This window comes from Ailuropoda melanoleuca, chromosome 17 (genome assembly GCF_002007445.2).
Source record: "Ailuropoda melanoleuca isolate Jingjing chromosome 17, ASM200744v2, whole genome shotgun sequence".
NCBI classification, from domain to species: domain Eukaryota; kingdom Metazoa; phylum Chordata; class Mammalia; order Carnivora; family Ursidae; genus Ailuropoda; species Ailuropoda melanoleuca.
The window spans coordinates 9,853,968-9,876,209 of NC_048234.1; the positions used below are offsets into that span (position 1 = coordinate 9,853,968).

The 22,242-nt window shown below is 38.0% G+C and overlaps 1 protein-coding gene across 7 annotated transcripts in view; it reads left to right on the forward strand.

The window, feature by feature from the left end:
• ZNF624 (zinc finger protein 624) overlaps positions 1-22,242 on the forward strand; it is a 45,563-nt gene that overhangs the window by 1,067 nt on the left and 22,254 nt on the right. For 2 of the 7 annotated variants that reach the window (XM_034647353.1, XM_019801392.2), the window contains exon 2: positions 7,872-7,960. In XM_034647353.1, the coding sequence (XP_034503244.1) occupies positions 7,872-7,960 (89 nt within the window). Of the gene's footprint in view, positions 1-7,871; positions 7,961-11,996; positions 12,083-12,106; positions 12,281-22,242 lie in introns of those variants that run through there. The other 5 variants (XM_011227044.3, XM_034647356.1, XM_019801394.2 and 2 more) reach the window with 5 other exon arrangements.

The following is a 22,242-nucleotide window of genomic DNA, read 5'->3' on the forward strand; positions in this document are numbered from 1 at the left end:
GGGAACACAGGGCTTGGGTGAAGTCACAATATCCCGAAAAAAAATATCTAGAAAATTATGACTTTGGAGAAGTACTGGCCTAGATATCTTATGTGTAATGTCGGAGGTGAAAGGAGAAACTGCGCAAGTGATTTGCCTTGTGCTGAAGTGGTTTGTCTGTGGACATATTTCCACAGTAGCCAAACCAAAGTTAGAAGCGGGGGGTGTGGACAGCCACTGTGGAATTTTATCCCTACACCAGACTCCTGTGTATATATAGGTCCTTCTTATTGTCTACTTGGAAAGTGTAGAAAAGTAGAAGGAAGTGTAAGCATCACAGGCCCTGCACTCAGAGGTCACAGTGGAGTTTTGGCTCATTCACTTGCTGTCTTTGTCTCTATGCATTATTTTTACATGATTGAGATCAGGCTGAATATATTGAATTTTAAATAGCGTTGGTTGTTCTGATTATAAAATTTTAAAAGATGTTTATGGCACAGTTTGGTATTAAACATACTTGGCTAGCATTATCTATATAGGCATATTGCCAGGGAGGAGTTTATTAAACTTTACAAATTTAAAAAGAAATGATGACTCAGTCCACTGTTAATAAGTTTTTAAAGATGCAGAAAACCATTACTGTAGTTCTTTGGAATTGGAAATGTCTTCAGTCACTCTTTGTAGGTCCACTTGTGTGTTTGGAAAAAATGGTTTTATTTATTATTTCTCTTAGCCCTTTTTTTTCCTTCCAACCTTGTAAAACTGGATTTCTTGACTTGAGGGTGAGTGTATGGGTCGGGGGAAGTGAAAGTCAATCTTCAAACTCCCTGAAATAATATGCAACATGACATGCATGCGCATTATTCTGTGGACAAGGTCAAATTCTGAAATAGATCTGTAACTCCTACTGGCATTGACATGCAGTCATTGTTACTATTTGTTAGAACAGTTTCTTTTATTTCTTCCTTTTTTTTGTTTTGTTTTGTTTTGTTTTGTTTTGTTTTGTTTTGTTTTGTTTTGTTTTGAAGAGGAAGAGAATTGTAAGCAGGCTTCACGCCCAGTGCAGAGCCTGAGCTGGGACTTGATCTCATAACCCTGAGATCATGAAATTAGACGCTTAACTGACTAAGCCACCCAGGCTTCCCAGAACAGTTTCAATTATTGTTTTAAATTGTGTTTGAACTGGCCACAAGTGGTGTTTCTAAACTGTGAAATGAAGAGTGATGCAAAAAGCACCAGGCTTGAAGCAGAAACTCAGCTAAGGGAACTAATAATAGGGCCAGTTTTGCCTGGGCTCTAGAATCGTCTTGGTAAAACATATTTCAATTAGATTCTCCCGTGTGAAAGAGTCTTTAATTTGGGGTTCGGAAGTTAGCTTTAGAATTATATTCCCAAAGTATGAACTTGAGGTGCTTGTTGACAATGTAGATTTTTGTGTTTCACACTTAGAGATCCTAATTTAGATCTCGGAAGGAGCCAAAGAATTTCCTCTTGTTAAAAAGCACGTCTACGGGGGCGCCTGGGTGGCGCAGTCGTTGGGCGTCTGCCTTCGGCTCAGGGCGTGATCCCGGCGTTATGGGATCGAGCCCCACATCAGGCTCCTCTGCTATGAGCCTGCTTCTTCCTCTCCCACTCCCCCTGCTTGTGTTCCCTCTCTCGCTGGCTGTCTCTATAATAAATAAATAAAATCTTTAAAAAAAAAAAAAAAAAAGCACGTCTACGGGTGCCTGTGTGGCTCTGTCGGTTAAGCGTCTGACCCTTGATTTCAGCTCAGGTCTTGATCTCAGGGTCATGAGATGGAGCCCCGCCTTGTGCTCTGCGCTTGGTGTGGAGCCTGCTTAAGATTCTCTCCCTCTCCGTCTGCCCCTCCCTTCCATCCCCACCATTCACGCCACTCACGTGCCCTGTCTCCCTCTCTAAAAATATGGTAATAATAAAATAAAATAATTAAACATGCCTAGTGAGCTTTTTGCATCCTCAGGTGCCCCCAGGAGATAGAACTTTATTGACTGGGGCGCCTGGGTGGTGCAGATGTTAAGCGTCTGCCTTCGGCTTGATCCGGGGGTTCTGGGATCGAGCCCCACATCAGGCTTCTCTGCTGGGAGCCTGCTTCTTCCTCTTCCACTCCCCCTGCCTGTGTTCCCTCTCTAGCTGGCTGTCTCTCTCTGTCAAAATAAATAAATAAAATCTTAAAAAAAAAAAAAAAGGAGTTTATTGAGGGAGTGGCCGGCGGGACAAGCAAGGGAGAGACTGTCCACAAGGAGGCAGTGGGGTGGGGGCTGGAGTTACGGGGGAAGGTGAGGAGGCATGGGAACATTCGGAATTTTCCTGTTTTGGTGCCTGTGTCCAGATATAAGTAACCCCTTGGTCAGCCAGGGCTTATGGATATTTTGAGATAGGTCCCTTAATGGGCCTGTTTGTATTCAGCTTCGTGTTCACTGTGGGCCCGTCTACCTCACTCAGGTTTCCATTGTTCAAGTTGGTTACCTAAAATCAACCTCTACACTACAGTCTTAAGATAATCACATTTTCTTTTCCTTTTTTAAAGATTTTATTCATTTGAGAGAGAGCATGAGTGGGGGGGGAGCAGAGGAAGAAGGGGAGGGGAAGAGAACCTGAAGTTGACTCCGCCCTGAGTGCAGAGCCCTACTCGGGGTCTCGATCTCACAACCCTAAGATCGCAACCTGGGCCAAAACCAAGAGTCGGATGCTTAACCCACTGAGCCAACCAGGTGCCCCAACAATCACGTTTTCTTGATTTAACTAAACCCTACTCTCCCCAGCTTACCTGAGAACTAATGTCTTTCTTTCATGGCCATTCCTTCTACTAATTAGGAAATTAATTTTTCAGCTTTAGCAGAGTCTATGTGGTTTGAACAAGAAAGCCTATTTCTTTCTCATATAAAAGTCTGAGTTGTTAGGTGGCAGGCAGTGATAAGGGTAGGTTCCAGTCATCTTTTTGCTTCTCCACCTCTTGGGCTGTTGTCTTTCCTATGGTAGAAGTGGCTCACTCATCCTGTTACATTCCAGGCCTCTGGAAGGGGAAACGAAGAACTGGAGGTCAGGCAGCTCCCTTTTAAAGATGTGACATCAGCTCTCTTATTCAGATCCCATTTGCTATAATTTAGTCACATGGGCACACCTGCTTATGTGGTGGCTGGGAAATGTCTGTAGCTTCGTGGCCTTATGTCCGCTGAGATTTCAAGCCTTTGTCAATACAGAGGGGGAGACTGGATGTTGGAAGGCAATTAACAGTCTTTGCTACATTGGCCTACTTGTTTCCTGCTGCTTGAGTCAGTCTTAGAAAATTTTTAAACAAAAATTGTTCTTGGGAAATTTTATTTTTATTGGCATACAGTTTTAAGATGATTTATATGTTATAACCCCTTTCTTATTTCTATTTTTAGTTTATTGGTATTTTTCCTTCTTTGGCCAGTGGCATATATATTTCATTATTTAGAGAATCAGCTCCTGCCTTTGTCAACTGTTTTGTTTTCTTATTAGTTTCTTTATTATTTCTTCTTTATGGTTTCCTTGTTAATTATTTTTCTTAGTTGAATGTTTAATATTTATATTCTTTTTAAAAATGTTAGTAGCATGTATATAGGGATATAAATTTTATCTTTTTTTTTTAAGATTTTTTTTTAAAGATTTTATTTATTTATGTGACAGAGAGACAGCCAGTGAGAGAGGGAACACAGCAGGGGAGTGGGAGAGGAAGAAGCAGGCTCATAGCAGAGGAGACCGATGTGGGACTCGATCCCAGACCGCCGGGATCACGTCCTGAGCCGAAGGCAGACTCTTAACGACTGCGCTACCCAGGCGCCCCTTTTTTTAAGATTTTTTAATTTTATTTGAGAGAGAGACCAAGCAGGGGGGAGAGGCAGAGGGAGACGGAGAAGCGGGCTCCCTCCCAACGTGGGGCTCTGTCCCAGGACCCTGGGATCATGACCTGAGCCAAAAGGAGGCACTTAACCGACTGAGCCACCCCGGCACCCCTAAATTTTATCTTTTTAAAAGTTTTGGCAACCCATGAGTTTTTAATTTATAATTCTCTCATTTTCTAATTCACTGGAAATTAAACTTCTCTGTTTGACTTAATAGGTATTCAGGAGGGTCTCTTTTAATTCCCTGGTGATTGGGTTTTTCCCCCTCACTCCAGACTTACATTTGTAGTTCTACTACACCGTAATTAGAGAATGTCATGTATTCAGTTTCTTCTTTCTTTTTTTTTTTAAATATTTTATTTATTTTATTTGAGAGAGAGAGCACATGAGAGTGGGGGGAGGTACAGAAGGAGAGGAAGAGAAAGAACCTCAAGCAGACTCCCCACTGAGCACAGAGCCCCACATGAGCCTCAATCCCATGACCCTGAGAGCATGACCTGAGCGAAAATCAAGAGTTGGACACGCTCAACCGAGCCACCCAGGACCCCCCTGCCCCCCTGCCACATGATTTATTTTAGAGTGTGTGTGTTTGTAGTGAGAACTTTCTTTTTTTTTTCATCCACAAAGATACTTATTACTTCATTTTTTAATTGAAATATGATTGACATATATTAGTTTCGGGCATACAACATAATGATTCAGTATATGTATATATTGCAAAGTTATCATCACAAATCTAGTTAACATCCATCACTGCACATAGCTACAAATTTTTTTCTTGTGAAGAGAACTTTTAGGATTTACACTTATCAACTTAAAATATATAATACAGTATTATTAACTATAGCCACCATTCTGTGCATTACATCTCCTGGACTTACTTATTTTATATTTGAAAGTTTATAAGCTATTGACCACCTTTGCCCATCTCGCCCACTGCTCACCCCTGCCTCTGGCAACCACCTCTTGCAATCTGTTCTCTGTATCTATGAGTTCAGGTTTGGAGAGGTTTTTGTTTTCTTTTTTAGATTCCACATAACAGTGAGGTGATTCTTGCCTACATCTGTCTGAGTTGTTTCACCTAGCATAATGCCCTCATGGTCCATCTGTGTTTTCACAAACGGCAAGAGTTCCTTCTTTTTTATGGCTGAATAATATTCCTGTGTATGTGTATCACATTATCCTATCATCTGTCAACAAACACTTCCAATTCTTGGCTATTGTAATTAATGCTACAGTGAACATATGGGTGTGGATATCTTTTTGAGTTAGTGTTTTTATTTCCATCACATAAATGCCCAGAAGTGGAATTGCTGGAAAATGTAGAACTATTTTTAATTTTTTGAGGAAACTTTGGGAAAATTTTAGTATGATTTGTTTAGTTTTGTGAAAAATGTTGTTGGTCCTTTATAGGGATTGTATTAAATCTGTAAATTGCTTTGGGTAGTATGGACATTTTAACAATATTTGTTCTTCTAATCCATGAGCACAGGATATCTTTCCATTTAATGTCTTCTGGTTTCATTGTACAGATCTTTCACCTCCTGGGTTAAATTTATCCCTAGGTTTTTTATTCTTTTTGATGCAATTGTAAATGGAGTTCTTTTCTTTTTTTTTTTAAGATATTTTTATTTATTTATTCGACAGAGATAGAGACAGCCAGCGAGAGAGGAGCAAGCAGGAGGAGTGGGAGAGGAAGGAGCAGGCTCATAGCAGAGGAGGAGGAGTGGGAGAGGAAGCAGGAGGAGTGGGAGGAGGAAGAAGCAGGAGGAGTGGGAGGAAGGAGGAGGAGTGGGAGAGGAAGAAGCAGGCTCATAGCAGAGGAGCCTGATGTGGGGCTCGATCCCATAACGCCGGGATCACGCCCTGAGCCGAAGGCAGACGCTTAACCGCTGTGCCACCCAGGCACCCCGTAAATGGAGTTATTTTCTTAATTGCTCTTTCTTACAGTTCGTTGTTAGTGTATAGAAACACAACTGATTTTTATAAGTTGATTTTGTATCCTGCAACTCTTCTGAATTTGTTTATCCTAACAGTTTTTTGGTAGAGTCTTTAGGGGTTTCTATGTATAATATTATGTCCTCTGCAAATAGTAACAGTTCTTTTCCAATTTGGATGCCTTTTATTTCTTTTTCTTGCCTAATTGCTCTGGCTAGGACTTCCAGTATTATGCGGAATATAAATGATGAGAATGGGCATCCTTGTCTTATTCTGTTCCTGATCTTAGAAAAAAGTTTTATTTCACCATTGAGTATGTTAGCTGTGGTCTTGTCATATATGGCCCTTGTTGAGAGTTTTTATCATAAATGGATGCTGAATTTTGCCAAATGCTTTTTCCTCATCCATTGAGACAATCATATGATTTTTATTTCTCATTTTGTTAACATGGTGTATCACATTGATTGAGTTGCAGATGTTGAACCATTCTTGCATCCCTGGAATAAATCTCACTTGATCATTGTGTATGATCTTTTTGATGTATTGTTGAGCTCAGTTTGCTACTATTTTGTTGAGGAATTTTGCATCTCTTTTCAAGAGGGTTATTGACTTCTAATTTTCTTTTCTTGTGGTGTCCTTGCCTGGTTTTGGTATCATGATAATGCTGTCCTCATAAAATGAGTTTGGAAGTGTTCCTTCTTCTATGTTTTTTGGAAAAGTTTAGGAAGGATTGGTATTAATTCTTCTTAAATGTTTGATAGAATTCACCAATGAAGCTACCTAGTCCTGGATTTTGTTTTTTGCGAGACTTTTTATTATTGATTCAATCTCCTTAATAATAATCAGTCTGTCAGATTTTCTCTTTCTTAGTGATTCAGTCTTGGTAGGTTGTATGTTTCAGGAATTTGCTCATTTCTTCTAGGTTGTCCATTCGTTGGCATGATCTTTTTTAGATCCATATTGCCTTATACTTTAATGTGTGCATATGAATCAGCTAGAGATCTTATCAAAAAGCTGATTCTGATTCAATAGGTTCTGGAGTTGGACCTCAGATTTTGCATTTTTCACAAGCTCTCCAGTGATGTTTATGCTGCTGTTCTTCAGACTGCACTTTTGAATACAAGGCTCTTGGATGTGAATTCTTGATGGAGGCAAATTGTCTATGGAAGGCAGGGACAGATTCAGCATAATCCTGCATAGATTCTTTTGTGCCCCAAAAGCCCTACTGCATGGCGAGAGCACCAAACTTCCTAGGAAACTGTCATTAAAAAGTATTTCACAAAATTGGGGAGCTTAATTCTTACTGTGCCACTGCCCTCTTACATGTCTTGCAGCATCATTCTGCAACTATGCACTTATTAAGAGAATGTTTACAAACATCAGTCTCGTGTTTTGCAACCAAACTCAGCATTAGCAGGGCCATGTTCTTTTTTTTTTTTTTCTGCTTCCTTTTTATTTGGGTTTGCCTCATACAGAATGAGTAGATAAAGATCTGTTTCAATATGAGATGGAGAGAGGCATGTCAGGGCTTCTTTTAAGTTTGGAAGTTGTGGTGTTCTCTTTACATGAAGCTGAAATCTCTGAAAATTGTAGCAAATTGATCGTCACATGAAAGACAGGAAGAAGAGATTCTTAGAATATTTCATTTTTAGATGAATAGGTGATTGTGGCAAAGAATGAATTATTTTCTTTCACAAGTTGATTTAATAGAAAAGTTGTGGGCATTGTAATTAGACTGATTTGGGGTCATACATGGCCTTGGGTAAATAGTGTAATTTCTCTAAGCTTCATTTTCCTGATCAGTGCAAATGGGAATATAATTCCCTTTGGATTGATGTGAAGTTCAAATTAAAAGCACCATGTCTGGCCTGCTAGCCGTGACTACATTTAATGGTATTGAAATGTCAAGATCTCCAGGAGCAAGGTTCTTTTTTTCTCACTGATCTTGGGGGTTACTCTTGTGTTCTTTAGGGAAGTCATGCTTATTTGTAGTGTCAGGATTCCATCTAGGTAAGTCTGAGATTTCCAAGGCAGGATGGGTTTTCATGGTTTATTTCTCTTTCTCAGATATGCCTTTGTAGGACTCCACTCTTGCCAGAGAGGGGAACCCAGAGGAAGAGATTATGGCTGCTGTGGTTTTTTCAGTTGGACCTCTGGTAAGTTGGGGTTTCCTCTGGTCCTGACCTGCCTCTTGGTTTGAGAGCATGTCAGTTTTTCCTGAAGCCTGTGACTTCCCTACCTTACCCACACCCCTTCTGGTAACGGAATCAAATTGTTTCACCCATGAAAATTGGGTTCATCGTTGTAAAGCTTGTAATCTATAAAAAGATTCATCATACATATTGAACCAAATATCAAGACACATGATCTTTCAAAAAATACTTTTGCTATTTTTGATAGATAAACAGTCTAGGAAATTTACTTTTGATGTTAAATTTGTATTGTTCCCAGGAAATTTCAGTTATGGGGTAGAAGAGTAGAATATTTTAAATTGGAAATTTTGTTTAGGAAATTTGGGAAAAATACACACACACACCTTCTTAATTAATTAAGAAGGACCATTCTCCTTGTGCCCACTCTCAGTGGTCTCCTCTTTTCTACCCATTAAGAAGTGACCAAGCTTAATAGATGACATGGAGAGAAAGAAGATGGGGTGGTTTTTTTTTTGTTTTGTTTTGTTTGGGTTTTTTTACTTTTTATTTTTTTTATTTTAATGTTTTTTTATTATATGATGTTAGTCACCATACAGTACATCCCCGGTTTCCAATGTAAAGTTCAATGATTCATTAGTTGCGTATAACACCCAGTGCACCATGCAATACGTGCCCTCCTTACTACCCATCACCAGTCTATCCCATTCCCCCACCCCCCTCCCCTCTGAGGCCCCCAGTTTGTTTCTCATAGTCCATAGTCTCTCATGCTTCATTCCCCCTTCTGATTACCCCCCCTTTCTTTATCCCTTTCTTCCCCTACCGATCATCCTAGTTCTTATGTTCCATAGATGAGAGAAATCATATGATAATTGTCTTTCTCTGCTTGACTTATTTCACTTAGCATTATCTCCTCCAGTGCCGTCCATGTTGCAGCAAATGTTGAGAATTCGTTCTTTCTGATAGCTGAGTAATATTCCATTGTATATATGGACCACAGCTTCTTAATCCAGTCATCTGTTGAAGGGCATCTCGGCTCCTTCCATGATTTGGCTATTGTGGACAATGCAGCTATGAACATTGGGGTGCATATGGCCCTTCTCTTTACTACGTCTGTATCTTTGGGGTAAACACCCAGTAGTGCAATGGCTGGGTCATAGGGTAGTTCAATTTTTAACTTTTTAAGGGACCTCCACACTGTTTTCCAGAGTGGCTGTACCAACTTGCATTCCCACCAACAATGTAGGAGGGATCCCCTTTCTCCACATCCTCTCCAACAATTGTTGTTTCTTGCCTTGTCTGTTTTTGCCATTCTAACTGGCGTAAGGTAGTATCTTAGTGTGGTTTTGATTTGAATTTCCCTGATGGCTATGATCTTGAACATTTTTTCATGCGTCTGTTAGCCATTTGTATGTCTTCATTGGAAAAGTGTCTGTTCATATCGTCTGCCCATTTTTTGATTTGTTTATTTGTTTCTCGCGTATTGAGTTTGAGAAGTTCTTTGTAGATCTTGGATACCAGTGTTTCTCGCGTATTGAGTTTGAGAAGTTCTTTGTAGATCTTGGATACCAGTCTTTTATCTGTGGTGTCATTTGCAAATATATTCTCCCATTCCGTGGGCTGCCTCTTTGTTTTTTTTTGACTGTTTCCTTGGCTGTGCAGAAGCTTTTTATCTTGATGAAGTCCCGCAAGTTCATTTTATCTTTTGTTTCTCTTGCCTTTGGAGATGTGTCATGAAAAAGGTTGCTTTGGCCGATGTCGTAGAGGTTGCTGCCTATGTTCTCCTCTAGGATTTTGATGGATGGTGTGAGAGAGTGGTCAAGTTTCATTCTTTTGCATGTAGCTGTCCAATTTTCCCAGCACCATTTATTGAAGAGACGTCTTTTTTCCACCGGATGTTTTTTCCTGCTTTGTCAAAGATTAGTTACTCAAGGAGCCGAGGGTCCATTTCTGGGTTCTCTATTCTGTTCCATTGGTCTATGTGTCTGTTTTTGTGCCAGTACCATGCTGTCTTTGTGATCACAGCTTTGTAGTACAGCTCGAAATCTGGCATTGTGATGCCCCCAGCTTTGTTTTTCCTTTTCAACAGTTCCTTGGCGATTCGGGGCCTTTTCTGGTTCCATACAAATTTAAGGACTATTTGTTCCAGTTCTTTGAAAAATGTCCTCGGTATTTTGATCGGGTAGCAGTGAAAGTGTAGATTGCTCTGGATAGCATGGACATTTTAACTATGTTAATTCTTCCAATCCATGAGCATGGAATATTTTTCCATCTTTTTGTGTCTTCCTCAATGTCTGAGAAAGAAGATGTTTAAGACACAGTGCTTGGCTGTAGGGAACTGACAGTCTCATTGAGGTAAGGCATAGAAAAGAAATAGTTACATAATTTATTTTGGTGAATGATAGTTGCTCAGCCATATGATAAAGATGATGAATGCTATGAAAGAAAAGAAATGGAACATGAGTATGGGCAAAATTGGTCCATGAGAAAGCTCATGAGGACGGTTAGACCTAAGGTGGTACCCAGTTACAAGTGGGACTTAATTTGTCATCAAGTATTTGTGAGGGTGCTTCATGTGCGAAGGGAGTTCAAGGGCAAGGCTTTGTGGCAGAGAACAGTGGGGTGAGCTAGTGATTCTAGTTGGAAAGTTATGAAAAACAGGACTGGGAGTTAGCTATTTAAACTGAATTTTTTAATGTTTCCCTGAAGACGTTTAAGTATACATATGTGTGTGTGTGTGAGTGTGTTCGAGATAGTTAATGTGATAAAAGCTGTATTTTAGCAGTGACTTTCTGAAGTAGCAGATCGCAAAGAAAGATAATACCAACAAATATAATTTGTTCTAGTAATAACCTACTAGTAATAACCTAGTGATCTTTTATTCTTTGTAGTTGGGATGTACAATGAAAATAGTCCTTAAAACATACCCTTGAAAGATAAATAAGGGGTGCCTGGGTGGTTCAGTTGGTTGAGCGTCCGACTCTTTTTTTTTAAATTTAATTTAATTTTGTTTATTTATTTGACAGAGAGGGGGAGAGGGCACAAGCAGGGGGAGCAGCAGGCAGAGGGAAAGGGAGAAGCAGGCTCCTAGCTGAGCAGGGAGCCCGATGTGGGGCACAATCCCATGACCCTGGGATCATGACCTGAGCTGAAGGCAGATGCTTAACCAACTGAGCCACCCGGTGCCCCAAGTGTCTGACTCAATCTCAGCTCAGATCTTGATCTTAGGGTCTTGGGTTCAGGACCTGAATGGGGCTCCACATGGAGCCGACTTTTAAAAAAAAGAGAGAGAAAAGATAAATAAAAACCAAAATGTTGTGTTTGATCCGTAGATCCAAAGTATTTGTCTAGCATTTGACATGGTCAAATCTATCCCTGTCACATTTTCTGGAAGCTGAATATTTGTATTTTTTAGATAAGAACTTGGGAGGGGAGAACTAAGATAATATTCTTTCTCAGTGGACTTCAGATAGTTGTATTACCCAAAGTTTTTAAAATGGCACACACAAAACCTAAAATTGTTACATACTAATAGAAAGATAGAACAAAAGATCACTTCATCTATAAAATCAGGCCCTCATGGGGATATAGTTTATAAGGTTTGGAGGGTCCCCCTGACCCCCACAACACTGTAATGATTTTCAACTGTGGAAAATACAGTGTCGGTAGGTTTTGAGTACTTTCCTTGAGTGAGATAGATACTTTCTGGAAAAATACATTTCAGCCCTACATGAAAAGGGAAAATTATGTAGCATCTGAAGGCCTCTTATTATGAATTTTTGTTGTGATAGGTTCTTTGTAGGAAGCCTCCTTTAGAAACCATGCAGTTATGTCTTTCTCAGTCTCATGCTTGTCCTTGTCTTAAACAAGGTCAGAGAAGATTATAATTGGATGTTACTATGGGACGTTGATCTCAGCCCTAAATAAAACAGTAAAAGAGGTTATCCCGTAGGTGCCACATCCACAGTGGACTGGTGTTGCTTGTTGAGGCTCTGCTGTAGGTCCTGGGCAGCCTGTCACTGAAGGATCTTATCCTGTCTCCCCTCAGAATCCTGAAGATTCCCAGCCAGATGAAGATCTTCACTTTCAGGCAGAAGAGCCAGAGCTGGTAAAGGTAATACTTAACGTGTATGTAAGGGAAAGAGAAAGGCCTCTTTCACCGCCCCTGGTTCTCAATGCTCCTAGTTCATGGCAGGTTTACAGTGAACACCGTCTTGCTTGATAGGGGCAGTAACCCCCGGACTGGCACCATCAGTTTGGCAGATTCCCTTTCTCTCAGTGGTGGCAGCCCTAATGTGGCACATAGCACATCATTACTGCTAATTGGTAAAGTATCCTCTGTCACATCTCTCTCCCCCTCTCCCCTGCTCATGCTCTCTCGCATGCCCTCTCTCTCTCAAGTAAATAAATAAAATCTTCTAAAAAAATGCCAAGAATGCATCAATGTGAGTGGAAACATTCTTGAGTTGTGTTTAAATTAGTATAGATTTTTTTTGTATTTCATTATTGTCTGTTAAGCTTGCTTTCTTATTTGTGAGTACAGAATCCACCTGATTTTTCAAAAAAAAATCAATGTCAGAAATTTATGAATTATGTTAAGAAAAATGATCTAAAACTTAGAAATAAGGCAAAAGATAAATGCATACCCTTTCAGTGTCATATTAGACATGTCTTATTCTGGCATTCTCCTTTCTGCTCTCAGTAGAAAGCTGTTTTTGTGTCTCCTTTGAATGAGCTTTGTCAAGCAGCTGATCTCTCATTAACGACTTAAGTAAATCTTTGGCATGTGTTGACAACACTTTTAGGATTATGGGGTTTTAAAATTTTTTAAGATTTTTTGTTGAGGTATAGTTGACGTATGATGTTCTGTTAGTTTCAGTGTATAGCATAGTGATTGGACAGCTATACATTACACAGTGCTCACCACAATAAGCGTAGTTACCATCTGTTACCATAAAAGTTATTACAGTATTATTGACTATACTGTCTATGCTATACTTTTCATCTCTGTGACTTATTTATTTTATAACTGGAAATTATACCTCCTAATCCCCTTCACCTATTTCGCTCATCCCCCTCCCCTCCTAGCAAACACCAGTTTGTTCTCTGTATTTAGGAGTTTTTTTCTGTTCTTTGTTTGTTCGTTTTGTTTGTTTTAGATTTCACATATAAGTGAAATCATATGATATTCGTCTTTGATTTATTTCACTTAGCATAATACCCTCTAGGTCCATCAGTATTATGATGAATGATCATCATTCATTATATTATATTATCCGTTCATCTGTGGGTAGACACTTGGATTGCTTCCATATCTTAGCTATTGTAAATAATGCTGCAATAATCATAGGGGTGCATATATCTTTTTGAATTAGTGTTTTCATTTTCTTTGGGTAAATAGCAGTGGAATTACTGGATCATATGATAATTCTATTTTTAATTTTTTGAGAAACCTCCATAATGTTTTCCATAGTGGCTGCACACGCTTGCATTCCCACCAACAGTGCCCAAGTAGTCCCCTTTTCTCCACACCCTTGCCAATTCTTGTTATTTCTTGTGTTTTTTATTTTAGCCATTCTGATGACTGTATTTTCTCATTGTGGTTTTGATTTGCATTTCTCTGATAATTAATGATGTTAAGCATCCTTTCATGTATCTGTTGGCTATCCATATGTATGTCCTCTTTGGAAAAATGTTCAGGTGCCCTGCCCAGTTTTAATTGGATTATTTGGGGTTTTTGTTGAATTGTGTGTGTTCTTTTTATATTTTGGATATTAATCCCTTATCAGATATATCGTTTGCAGATACCTTCTCCCTTTTTGGTGTTGGTGGTTTCTTTCACTGTGCAAAAGCTTTTAAGTTTGATATAGCCCCAATTGTTTACTTTTGCTTTTGTTTCCCTTGCCTGAGGAGACAGATCCAGAAAACTGTTGCTAAGGCCAGTGTCCAAGAGTCTACTGCTTTTATTTTCTTTTAGGTGTTTTATGGTTTCAGGTCTTACATTTAGGTCTTTAATTCATTGTCACTTTATTTTTGTGTGGGGTATAAGAAGGTGGTCCAGTTTCATTCTTTTGCATGTAGCTGTCAAGCTTTCCCAACACCATTTGTTGAAGAGACTGTCTTTTCCTCATTTATATTCTTGCCTCCTCTCTTGTAGATAATTACGATTTAAAAAAAGATTATGTTGAAGTTCAGCTCTGTTTTTTTTTAGAATGATGTTTTTAAGTTTTTTAAAATTACACTTTGGAAATTGGTTTTATTCCAAGAATATTTTATGTGAAACTGGGCTTTTCTTTTTGCTTCTATGAGAAATACATTCTGTGACTCTTACACATAATTTTTATGTAGTCTTTTTGAAATTTAATTCTGGGCCAATCATTCTTAAAATTGTCCTTTAAATATGGCAGTTTAGACTTAAAAATTTTAAGGTGAAATATTAATAGTTTCAGACTTTGAATCATGAACTATAGGAAAATATTATTTTTAACATGGTGAATAATTCATGTAGTTTATTTTTGTTCTGACAGGGAGTCCTTGGCAGAAGATTAATTCTGTCTGGCTCTTTCTTAAATTGTACATCCTGTTTATAAGTACTGAGCTTAGTTTTGTTTAATTTTTTTTTTTTTAAGTAGGCTCCATGCCCCAGTGCGGGGCTTGAACTCAGGACCCTGAGATCAAGACCTGAGCTGGGATCAAGAGTCAGACACTTGGGGCGCCTGGGTGGCACAGCGGTTGGGCGTCTGCCTTCGGCTCAGGGCGTGATCCCGGCGTTATGGGATCGAGCCCCACATCAGGCTCCTCTGCTGTGAGCCTGCTTCTTCCTCTCCCACTCCCCCTGCTTGTGTTCCCTCTCTTGCTGGCTGTCTCTATCTCTGTCAAATAAATAAAAAATAAAATAAAATCTTTAAAAAAAAAAAAAAGAGACACTTAACGGACTGAGCCACCCAGGTGCCCCTAGTTTTGTTTAATTTCAATTTGAGTAGAACCAATGTTTTAATGACAATTTTTAACATTTCTGTATCTACAAAAAAGGCAGATAGACTTTTCTTAGGGCTTGTGTTGAAGTTGTTGATCAATTTGGGAAGTATTGCTGTGTTAATATTAAGTTTTCTAGTAGTAAGAATATGGAATGTCTTCTCATTTATTTAGGTGTTCTTCAGTTTCTTTCAGTGATGTTTTGTCATGTTTAGTGTATGCATCTTGCACATCTTTTGTTAAATTCATTCCTAAGTGTTTTATTCATTTTTCTATTTTAAATGGATTTTTTTCTTAATTTCTTGTTTGTAGTGTTCATTGGTAATATATAGAAATAGTTGACTTATGTATATTGATCTTGTGTCCTGAATCTTGCTGAACTAGTTTATTTCATTGTAGAAGGGGGTTTTTGTTTGTTTGTTTGCATGTGCATGTGTGTGGATTCTTCAGCGTTTTCTGTATCCATGATAATATCATCTGTAAATAGAGATTATGTCATTTCCAAATAGAAATTAACTTTTTCCTTTCGAGTATGGATACCTTCTATTTCTTTTTCTTCTCTGATTTTTCTTGCTAAAGCTTAACAGAACAGTGTTGAATAGAAGTGGGGAGAGAGGACCTCTTTATGAGATTTGTGATCACGGGGAATGCATATGGCCATTCACCATTAAGTATGATGTTAGATTTGTGTTTTCATAGATGGTCCTTATCATGTTGATGAAGTTTGCGTCTACTTCTGGTTTGTTGGGTTTCGTCACATAATTTTTTGAGTCTGTTAAGATAATTGTGTGGGTTTTGCTCTTTATTCTGTTAATACGGTGTATTACCTTGATTGATTTTAAGATATGACATGAACTTTATATTCCTGGGGTAAATCCCATTTGGCTGTGGCATGTATTATGTTTTCGTTGTTGTGGGATTCAAACTGAATCAGACTGAATTAATTCTGTCTGGATCTTCCTTAAACTTTACATCTGTGTTGTTTTAGTAATACTGGCCTCATAGAATGAGTTGAGAACTGTTTCCTTCAATTTTTTGGAAGAGTTAGTGAAAGATTGGTATTAATTCTTCTCAAAATGTTTGGTGGAATTCACTGAAGCCGCTTGAACCTGGGCCTTTATTGTGGGAAGTTTAGTTATTATAGATCTATTCATATTTTCTATGTCATCTTGAGTCAGTTTTGGTAGTTTGTGTCTTTCTAGGAATCTGCCCATTTTATCTCGATTTTCTAGTTTGTTGACATACAGTTGTTCCTGGTATTCTCTTATAATCCTTTTATTTCTGTAAGGCCAGTAGTAATGTCTCCTTTTTTATTCCTGATTTTAACAATTTAAATCTTCTCGCTTTAGTCAGTCTAGCTAAGTGTATGTAATTTTTGTAATCTTTCCAAAGAACCAACTTTTGCATTTGTTGATTTTCTCTTTTGTTTTTTAATTCTCTAACTCTTGTCTCCATTTTAATATTCATTATTTTCTTCTTTAAAAAAATTTAGTTCACTCTTCCTTTTCTAGTTCCTTAAGGTATAAATTTATTTTGTATTAATTTTTAATTTTAATTCCAGTATAGTTATATACAGTGTTATATTAGTTTCAGGTGTACATTATAGTAATTCGACAATTCTGTACATTACTCAGTGTTCATCATGATAAGTATACTCTTAATCCCCATCACCAATTTCCCTCATCCCCCAACCTAGCTCCCCTCTGGTAACCATCAGTTTGTTCTCTATAGTTAACAATCTGTTTCTTGGTTTATCTCTCTTTTTTTCCTTTGATCATTTGTTTTGTTTCTTAAATTCCACATATGAGTGAAATCATATGGTATTTGTCCTTCTCTGACTGACTTATTTCGCTTAGCATTATACTCTGTAGATACATCTGTGTTGTTGCAAGTGTCAAGGTTTCATTTTTTACGGCTGAATAATATTCCATTGTGTGTATTTATACCACATCTTCTTTATCCATTCATCTGTCGATGGACACTTAGGTTGCTTCCATAATTTGTGTATCATAAGTAATACTGCAGTAATCATAGGGGTGCATATATCTTTTCATTAAGTGTTTCCGTATTTTTTGGATAAATAACCAGAAATACAATTCCTGGGTCATAGGGTAGCTCTATTTTTAACTTTTTGAGGAACCTCCATACTGTTTACCATAGTGGCTGCCCAGGATGCATTCCCACCAACGGTGCATCAGTGTTCCTTTTCTTCACATCCTCACCAGCAGTTCTTGTTTGGATTTTTTATTTCAGCCATTCTAACAGGTGCAAGGTGGTATCTCATTGTAGTTTTGATTTGCATTTCCCTAATGATGAGTGATATTGAGCATCTTTTCATGTGTGTGTTGGCCATCTGTCTTCCTTAGAGAAATGTCTGTTCATGTCTTCTGTCCATTTTTTTATTGGATCATTTGTTTTTTGGGTGCTGAGTTGTATCAGTTCTTTATATATTTTGGATAATAGCCCTTTATCAGATATGTCATTTGCAAATATCTTCTCCCACTCAGAAGCTTTTTATTTTGATGTGGTCTCAGTAGTTTATTTTTGCTTTTATTTCCCTTGCTTCAGGAAACATATCTAAAACAACAACAACAACAACAACAACAACAAAACGTTGTTATGGCTGATTTCAGAGAAATGACCACCTGTGGGGTTTTCTAGGATTTTTATGGTTTCAGGTCTCACAGTTAGGTGTTTAATCCATTTTGAGTTTATTTTTTCTGTATGGTGTAAGAAAGTCATCCAGTTTCATTCATTTGCAGGTAGCTGTCCAGTTTTCCTAACACCCTTTGTTGAGGACACTGTCTTTTTTCCATTGTATATTCTTTCCTCTTTTGTTGAAGATTAGTTGACCATGTAATTATGGGTTTATTTCTAGGTTTTCTATTCTGTTCCATTGATCTGTGTGTCTGTATTTGTGCCAGTACCGTAGTATTTTGGTTACTACAACTTTGTAGCATAACTTGAAATCTGGAATGGTGATACCTGGTTTTGTTTTTCTTTTTCAAGAGTGCTTTGGCTATTTGGGGTCTTTTGTGCTTCCATACGAATTTTAGGATTCTGTGTTCTAGGTCTGTTAAAGATGCTGTTGGTATTTTAATAGGAGTTGCATTAAATCTGTACATTGCTTTGGGTAATATAGACATTTTAACAATGTTTGTTCTTAAAATCTACGAACATGGAATATCTTTCCATTTCTTCCCGTTGTCTTCAGTTTCTTTCATCAGTGTTTTATAGTTTTCAGAGAACAAGTCTGTACAGTATTTAGTTCCATAAGGTATGAATTTAAATTGTTGATTTGATATCTTTCTTTTTTTTTAAAATGTAGGCATTCACAGCTATACATTTCCAACTGAGCACTGCTTTCACTGTCTCCCAGAAGTTTTGATATAGAGTGATTCATTTTTATTTGTCTCAAAGTATTTTCTAAATTCCCTTGTGATTTCTTCTTTGACTCATTAGTTTTTTTAAGAGTCTGTTGTTTAATTATTACATATTTTTGAATTTTCTAGTTTTTTTCTTGTTGATTTATAGTTTCATTTCATTGTAATCAGAAGTGATACTTTGTATGATTTCGGTCTTTTAAAATTTGAAGACTTGCTTTGTGGCCTAACATATGGTCAATCTTGGAGACTATTCCATGAACACTTGAGAAGAATGTATGTTCTGCTATTATTGGGTACCTCAGTGTTCTACAGATGTCAGTTTAAGTCATCTGTTTCCTTGTTGATCTTCTGCCTTAACGTATTATCCATTATTAAAAATGGGGCATTGAAGTCTGTTGTTGGATTATCTCTTTGTTTCTTCAATTCTATCGATTTTGTTTCTTGAGTTTTGAGATGACTTTAAGGGAATATATGTTTAAATTTTTTTTGTCTTACTAATAAATTAACCAGTTTATCATTACAAAATACCTTTCTTTGCTTCTAAGAACACTTTTTGTCTATTTTGTCTGATACTAATATTGCTACTCTAGCTCTCTTTTGTGTACTATTTACATAGTATGTTTTGTATTCTTTTACATTCAATCTGTTAGTGTCTTTGAATTTGAAGTATGTCCTCTGGGGCGCCTGGGTGGCTCAGTCAGGTAAGCATCTGCCTTCGGCTCAGGTCATGATCCCAGGGCCCTGGGATCGAGTCCCACATTGGGCTCCTTGCTCAGCGAGGAGTCTGCTTCTCCCTCTCTCTGTCCCACCCCCCGCTTGTGCTCTCTCTCTCGCTTGCTCTCTCAAATAAATAAAAAAAAATATTAAAAAAAAGAAAAATAAATTAACTGTGTCTTCTGTAGACACCATATATTTGTATCAATTTAAGAAAACTCCCTTCTGCCGACCTCTCCCTTTTGATTGCAGTGTTCAGTTTATTACTTTTAATTTAATGACAGGTAAGGTAGAATTTGTGTCCTCCTTTTTGCTATTTGTCTTATTTATGTCATGACTTTTTTTTTTTTGTTTCCTTCTCCGTTATTGCTTTGTTTTGTGTTAGGTATTTTCTGGTATCCCTTTGATTTCCTTATGTCTTTTTCAATACTTTTTGAGTTTTTATCTTAGTTTTTCTGGATTACAATTAACATCTTCACATAAAATGATGTATTTCAAGTTGATGCCAATTTAACTTTAATGGTATATAAATCTCTGCTGCAATATACATAGCTCCAGTCCCTTGATCTCCTGTGTATCTTGTTGTCATACAAATTTTACCTTTTACGGGCACTGTGTGGTTCGGTCAGTAGAGCATGTGGCTCTTGATCTCAGGGTTGTGAGTTTGAGCCCCATGTTGGGTGTAGAGACTACTTAAATATAAAATCTTTTTAAAAAAATCAGTGGTTCTTGAATGTTATGGTTAATTAAGCATACTACTCTTGGTTTTGGCTCAGGTAGTGATCTCAGGGTTGTGTGATCGAACCCCTTATCAAGCTCCATGCTCACCACAGAGTCTGCTTGAGTTTCCCTCCCTCTCCCTCTGCCCCACCCAACTCTCTCTCTTTAAAATAGTAAATAAATCTTTCAAAAAATCGAAAACAAATTATACCTTTTATACATTATGAGCCCATTGACACAATGTTATGATTATTGTTCTGTGCAGTTGTCTTTTAAAAATAGATTAAAAAGAGGGGCGCCTGGGTGGCTCAGTCGTTAAGCGTCTGCCTTTGGCTCAGGGCGTGATCCCGGCGTTATGGGATCGAGCCCCACATCAGGCTCCTCTGCTGTGAGCCTGCTTCTTCCTCTCCCACTCCCCCTGCTTGTGTTCCCTCTCTCGCTGGCTGTCTCTATCTCTGTCAAATAAATAAATAAAATCTTTTTAAAAAAATAGATTAAAAAGGGGGCACCTGGGCAGCTCATTGGTTAAGTGCCCAACTCTTGATTTTGACTTAGGTCCTGATCTCAGAGTTGTGAAATCATGTGCTCATCAGGGAGTCTGCTTGAGATTCTCTCTTTCCTTGAACCCCCACACCCATGCTGTCTCTCAAATAAATGAATCTTTAAAAAATAAAAAAGGAAAGAAAAAGTTACAAACAAAAATATGTTTATATTCGTATCTGTAAAGTTATGTTTACTGCTGTTTATTATTTCTTTATGTGGACTTGTGTTACTGTCTAGTGTCCTTTCATTTTACTTGAAAGATACTGTTTAGAATTTCCTGTAGTCCAGATGTGCTAGCAATGAATTCTCTCATTTTTTGTATATCATTTTTGAGGGATAATTTTGCTGGCTGTAGAATTTTTGTTCACTTTTTTTTCTTCCAGCATTCTGAATGCATCATAACACAGCCTTCTACCTTCATTGATTTCTGATTGACATCTTTACTGAGGACCCCTGGTATATAAGGAATCCCTTCTGTTTTGCTTCTTTCAAGATTTTCTCTTTGTCTTTCATCAGTTTGACTATGACATATATAGGCATGGGTCTCTGATTTTATCCTACTTGCTGTTCATTGAGCTTCTTGTATTTGGAGATTAATGTTAATCAAATCTGGGGAGTTTTTTGACTATTATTTTTTTTAAATTATTTATTTAATTTATTTATTTGAGAGAGAGAGCATGAGTGGGGAACAGGGGCAGAGGGAGAGGGAGAAGCAGTCTCCCCACTGAGCAGGGAGCCCAATGCAGGGCTCTGTCCCCGGACCCTGGGATCATGATCTGAGCAGAAGGCAGATGCTCAACCAACTGAGCCATCCAGGTGCCCCAGGCATTATTTATTGAAATATTTTTTCTGCCTCTTTCCCCCTCCTCCTTCATGGACTCCCATCATGCATATATTGGTGTGCTCATTGTCCCATAGGTCTCTGAAGTTCTGTTCACTTTTTTCATTCTTTTTTGCTCTGTTCCTCAGTCTAGATAATAATTTTAAAGTTTACCAATTTTTTTTTATTTTTTTGTTTTTTGCCTGCTTACTTGAGTCTGTTCAGGCTTCTATAGACAAATACAACAGACTGGGTGGCTTGTAAAGAACAGAAATTTATTTTTCACAGTTCTGGAGACTGGATGTCTGAAATCAGGGTGCTAGCATGGTCAGATGAAGGCTTTGTTCTGGGTCACAGACTTCTCATTGTAATCTCACATGGCAGAAGGAGCCAGGGATCTCTCTGGAACCACTTTTATAAGGCATTACTTCCATTCATGAGGGTTCCACCTTAGCATCTCCCAAAGGCCCCACTTCCTAATGTCATCACATTGGGCATTATGACTTCAACATATAAAGGGGGGGAAGGAGAAGGAGACACAAACATTCACACTCTACCGCTGCGCAATTTGCTGTTTCATTGAACCTCTCTAGTGAATTTTTTATTTCAGTTATTGTATTTTTAAACTACAGAATTTCTATTTAGTGAGATACCATTTTCATAATTTCTTTTAATTCTTTCGATCTGCTTTTCTTTAGGTCTTTGAATATACCTATAATATTCATTTAATGTCCTCATTGAGTAAGTACAACTTCTTGGCTTCCTTAAGGACACTTTCCATTGACTTTTTTTTTTTAACCATGACCCATGCTTTCTTGGTTCTCTGTGTATCTCGTAACTTTTCTTCAAAACACATATTTTAAATAAACTGATGCAGCACCTCTGGAAGTCAGATTCTGCATTCCCCAGGGTTTGCTGCTGCCGCTACTGCTGTGCTGTTCTGGACTAATTCAGAAAAGTTTGTATTCTTTGTCATGTGCAGTCTCTGAAATCTCTCTTGGTCAACATAGTAATTAGTTAATGACTGGACACAGATTTCCTTAAATGCCTTAAACCAGCAGGTCTTCTAGCATTTGTCAGAAGGTTTTGGTATGTGGTGGGCGTACCTTCTCTTCCTAATTTTAAGTAGG